The sequence below is a fragment of the Euphorbia lathyris genome, chromosome 9 (genome assembly GCF_963576675.1).
Source record: "Euphorbia lathyris chromosome 9, ddEupLath1.1, whole genome shotgun sequence".
In the NCBI taxonomy this organism is placed as follows: Eukaryota; Viridiplantae; Streptophyta; class Magnoliopsida; order Malpighiales; family Euphorbiaceae; genus Euphorbia; species Euphorbia lathyris.
The window spans coordinates 68,322,419-68,327,698 of NC_088918.1; the positions used below are offsets into that span (position 1 = coordinate 68,322,419).

The following is a 5,280-nucleotide window of genomic DNA, read 5'->3' on the forward strand; positions in this document are numbered from 1 at the left end:
TTAATTTGTGATTACAGTTTTTATTTTTATAATTTATTTATTGATTAATTTAAAATATGTTCATATTAGATATTTTATAAGTCACAATTTGACTAAATACTAGTAATAATCACGTGATTAACAACAACAACAAATAATCATCCGTAACAATAAATAACTAACCGAAACAATTAAAGTTAATTTGAATAATTAAAAGGCACGAAGTAGAGATCTCGAATTCGAGTTCGACCCGTTATTTATTGACAGAAAATAAAATTTAGTTACTATAAACTTAAAGTAATTGTGTATGGTTTAACCTGAACTTTTTTAATAGACGAAAATAGAAATATTAACGACATTGAACCTTAAAACACTTCCCAAAGAAAATCACCCCGCAAATAATTCTTTGTCCTTACATGTCTGTCTTTTTCTTTATCTTCAATTTCAAATTGCCTTCAAATTGAATATCAATTTCCAAGATTTTCCATGAGAGAATGTCAGAAAACCCTCTGTCATTCATTTCTCTACTTCACCACCAAACTAAATTCATCCAAAAACAATGAATTCCCTCCAAAAATTACTCGCCGATGAAGGCTTTCCCCATTCCAAGAAACGTTTCAATGTCAGACAAGAACAATTTCCCAAATTCATTTGCCATGATCTTAAATCAATCAACCAGACCACTCACAAGCCTAAAGGCTCATCCAAAAGAGTGATTTCAGAGTCTGAGAGAATCAATTTCAAGGCATTGTTGGAAGGACCTGGAGCAGGAGCAGGAGCGGGAGAAGGAGATGAATCCGCCATTGATGAAGCTGCTGTAAGAGCTTTAATTTCTATTTTAACTGGGTATATTGGAAGATATGGGAAAGATTCGAGTTTCCGGGAGATGATTCGAAACAAGTGTAGAGATTGTTTGAGTAGAAAAAGGAAGGATTTTGATGATGGGGTTGATGGGGTTTTCGCTGATATTGAATTGGGGATTCAAAGCATTGAAGATTCAGTTTCAAAGAAGGAACTGAAAATGAAGTCATTGAAGAATTCAATTGAATTATTAACCATTGTTGCTTCTTTGAATTCAAAAAAGTCCAGAAATGGTTCAACTTGTGGAGTTCCCAATTCTCATATCTCAGCTTGTGTTCAACTTTACTTGTCAATTGCTTACAAATTGGAGAAGAATGATAGAGTTTCTGCTAAGCATCTTCTTCAAGTTTTTAGTGATTCACCATTTTTAGCAAGAACCCATTTGCTTCCTGATCTTTGGGAACATTTGTTTCTTCCTCATCTTCTTCATCTCAAAATTTGGCATCATAAGGAATCTGAATCTCTCTCCAATTCTCAGTATAATGCTTTGAACAAGGCCTATAATGGCAGCTTAGATTTTGGTACCATTCAGTTTTCTATGTACTACAAAGAATGGCTTAAAATTGGGGGAAAAGTTCCTCCTATTCCTCATGTTCCTTTACCTTCTAGACCTAGTTTTGCTTCATCAAGAAGGATTTCATCAGATTCTTACACTTCAACTTCTTCCATTGACAGGAATTTGTAAGTTTTTGATTGTAATCATATCATTTCTGCATCAATTTGTGTCAAAATCGTGTCATGTTATATATATGTTTAGTATAAATGCCACCCGGTCAACTTACATAGTTTTTTCATGATTGTTTATTACAGGTACCTTTCGGTTTTCGGTCCAACGCCTGAGCATCAATCTGTGGAGTTTGATAGACAGAAAAGGGATTTATGGATACAAGAAGATGAATATAAGAGTGTCAATTATGTCTCTGTTAGTATTTTTCTGGTCTTTTACAAGGAATAAATGACTATTTATTTTTGTTTTAATGATATGATCATAATGCATCGGAAGTCCTCGTGTTGCACCCCTAAACTACGATGATAATGGTTTTCTGAATTTGACAGGATAAGGTGAGGACTTATAGGAGATCATCAACTCAAGATAACAGAAGTTCGAAACGAGAATCATGGTCCGAAAGATCAAAATCTTCGGACTACTTGAGCTTCTTTACTTGCCAGAGTGTAGTATCAGAATGCTTAGTGAAAGGAAAAATAGTTAGAAGTAATTCAATCAGACACATTCAGAACTCTGATCTACCTATGAATGATCTGAGTAGAGCAATTCATACTATATGTTCTTCGGATAGTTTAACCGATTGTGAAATTGCTGTTCGGTTGATTACCGAAGCTTGGATAGGCTCAAAGGGCAATTCTCTCGTCGAAGATGCTTTGTCGAAAGCACCAGTACTAGAGGGGATACTTGAAGTCTTGTTTGCTTCAGATGATGATGAAATTCTAGAATTAGGGATTTCGATTCTCGCTGAATTCGTGGCGAGAAACGAAGCAAACAGATTGATAGTACTGAATTCTGATCCACAGCTTGAAATCTTCATGAGACTACTAAAAAGTAGCAGCTTGTTTCTTAAAGCTGCTGTTCTGCTTTATCAGTTGAAGCCAAAGGCGAAACAGATGATATCTATCGAATGGGTTGCTCTCGCCCTTCGAGTTTTGGAGTTCGGAGACCAATTCCAGACGTTATTTAGTGTAAGATGCATGCCTCAAAAGGCGGCAATGTACTTACTAGACCAACTTCTAACCGGTTTTAGTGAAGATAGGAACTTAGAAAATGCTAGTCAGGTTGTTTCACTTGGCGGATTGAGCTTTCTGTTACGGATTTCGGAGAATGGAGATATTGATGAGAGGAGTCATGCTGTTTTGCTAATGTCCTGCTGCATTCGAGCTGATAGTAACTGCAGGAATTACTTGGCTGAAAATGTAAACAAGACATCTCTTCTTGAGCTCATTGCTCTTGGAATTCAGAAGAAATCTTATCATTTCGCATTTGCCTTTCTAACCGAGCTACTTTGCCTCAACAGGTAAAAAAAAATGCTACTCTTTTTTAGTAACTCTAGATGTTAAAGTTTAAACCTATGTTGTGACAAATCAATGGAAATGATTTGCAGAAGAACACAGATCACAAAATTCTTGATTGAACTTAATCGTGGATGGAGCGGCCTGAATACAATGCACATCTTTCTGGTCTATCTTCAGAGAGCTTCACCCGAAGAACGTCCCCTCGTTGCAGCTATTCTATTACAGCTTGATCTTTTGGTAAGATTTCTAGAATTTATTTTTTTAAGAAAGAACAAACTGATACGATGCTAATTAGTGGCGGATTAACAAAGGTCACGGAGGGTCCGTTGACCCTCCCTCCGCCTTAGGGAGAAATGAAGAAAATTTATCATTCTCGACAGAAACATTCTGTCGTAAATGCAAAATTTGGGTCGGTAATTAGAGCCTATTCAGAATTTGCATATGTGGTGGAATCTGCGACGGATTGTCCGTCCTGATGGTTAGTCTCCATAAAATCTGTAACTTTTAGCACATTTTTCATTCACCCCACGAGTGCTTTGTTATGGCACCGCGATTCGTGCTAATACCAAGAATGTTGCAGGGAGATCCTCTCAAGTCCAGCCTGTACAAGGAAGATGCAGTTGAGGCAATTATAGAAGGTTTGGATTCTGGAATATTCAATTCAAGTATCCAAGAACAATCAGCAAGAGCTCTCTTGATGCTAGGTGGCCGTTTTTCGCGCAACGGGGAGGAAACAACAGAAGAATGGTTTTTACAAGAATCAGAAGATCCATATAGCTTGGTATGCAAATCATACAAAAATTTGTTCTATCTCTTTGATTTCTAAATTCACATTTTGATTAATTATCCGTTGGAATTTCTCCAACTAGAATGAAGAGGAAAAGGCGACGAAAGATTGGCAAAGAAAAGCAGCAATTGTTTTGCTTAACACTGGCAAAGAACGACTTTTGGCAGCCATTTCCAATTGCATAGCCAATGGAATCCCAAATTTGGTACAATCATGCCTCTTTACTGTGGCATGGATGAACAAAGTCTTGCTTTCAGCCGAAACCGAAACTTCTTGCTCTTCACCTTATCCATCATTGCTTGAACAACTGTCGGAATCCTTACATTTTGACAGAACGCTTATAAAAAGTGCAGGTATATACAATGTTGTTAAACTTCTGGCACCCAAACTTGTAGATGCATATTCATTTAGAGTCTGTTTGATTTAGCTGGTACATACACGAAAACGACTAAGAACATTTATTTGACAGAATGTATGACAATGCTTGCAACATTGGACAAAGAATTGATAGATCCTCTTCGAAGCCCTTAATGCGCGACGCAGATTAGCAACGGAATTCCTTGGGTGGACGGGATTATGTATGGTAGAGAGAAATGCAAGTACATTATCAACAGACAGGAATTGAGTGTGTGATTAGAAAGTTGGAGGAGTAGGATCACAGGCTACCCTGGAAGAAATCTAATGTCTTTTTTGTCTGTTGTAAAGGTTTGTTTGAGTTTGTATATAAAGATTAGAAATTTTGTAAAGAGATGTACATCTCAATTAAATAAAATATATGATTTTTTTTTTGATGTTGTAATAATTTGTGTGGAGAAAATATTTTTGTCACTATAATTTGGCCTTATTGTTTGTCATACACATGGAGAGGTCAGCATCAAAATTTGATTGCAGAGTTGTAATTACTTTTTGTTGGAAAAATGAGCTGTTCCACCTCAATAAGAGGATTAGGATGTTCTCAAGGAGTTGTATGTATATGAGAGGATTAGGCTGCTATCATGTCCACACAGTCTCTAGAAATATAGAATCTGGAATTATTAGGGGCAAGCCTTCTCCTGCCAATTTTTTGTCAAGAGGCCGTTCCTAAGACTCGAACCTATGACATCTCGGTCACATGACAACAACGTTTATCGTTGCGCCAAGGCTCGCACTCATTCTACAATCTTGGATAATGGCTCCAAATTCAGAAAGACCACTTTTCTTTGAGTTAACACTGTCAGCCACAATCTTGGCATCAACTTTGAAGACCACATGCAAGAAATTAAGCTTTGAGGCCAACTAATACACTTACGGAGGACCGGAGCATCGACATGCTTAACATCAATCGAGCCTTCATGAAGCGAATTGTGACAAGCAACAAAGAGACCATTTGCATCTGGGATTACTACACTAGCCCCAACGCTACCAGTCGCTGCAAAAATGTTGGCATCACTGTTACATTTAACCTAATTCACTCTCAAACTAACTTTTTAGCTTAACATATTAGGATTTTTTGAATTCGATCCAAAAAATTCGATTGTTTTCTTAATTTACAGAGTGTCACATTAATATTTTTAACTTACTTAAAAGTAATATATTGGCCATCCTAATTTGTAAAACAATTGATAGCATTATTTTTGAAATATGCCTAA

General features: G+C 36.6%; 1 protein-coding gene across 1 annotated transcript; it reads left to right on the forward strand.

Annotated features, from left to right (window-relative positions):
• Nucleotides 1–445: 445 nt before the first annotated feature.
• LOC136206691 (putative E3 ubiquitin-protein ligase LIN-2) lies at nt 446–4,532 on the forward strand. The gene is made up of 7 exons (XM_065997836.1): nt 446–1,521; nt 1,651–1,762; nt 1,897–2,867; nt 2,955–3,102; nt 3,446–3,646; nt 3,735–4,005; nt 4,122–4,532. Exons 1-7 carry the CDS (start codon nt 539–541, stop codon nt 4,181–4,183), a joined length of 2,748 nt encoding a protein of 915 aa, XP_065853908.1. The 5' UTR covers nt 446–538; the 3' UTR covers nt 4,184–4,532.
• Nucleotides 4,533–5,280: the final 748 nt, after the last annotated feature.

Bases quoted from the DNA above. Each gene is read 5' to 3' on its own strand.
- LOC136206691 (XM_065997836.1), top strand. From the start codon at position 539: ATGAATTCCCTCCAAAAATTACTCGCCGATGAAGGCTTTCCCCATTCC. The intron at 2,868-2,954 runs GTAAAAAAAAAT...AATGATTTGCAG, and splicing joins GAGCTACTTTGCCTCAACAG to AAGAACACAGATCACAAAAT. The intron at 3,103-3,445 runs GTAAGATTTCTA...AGAATGTTGCAG, and splicing joins TATTACAGCTTGATCTTTTG to GGAGATCCTCTCAAGTCCAG.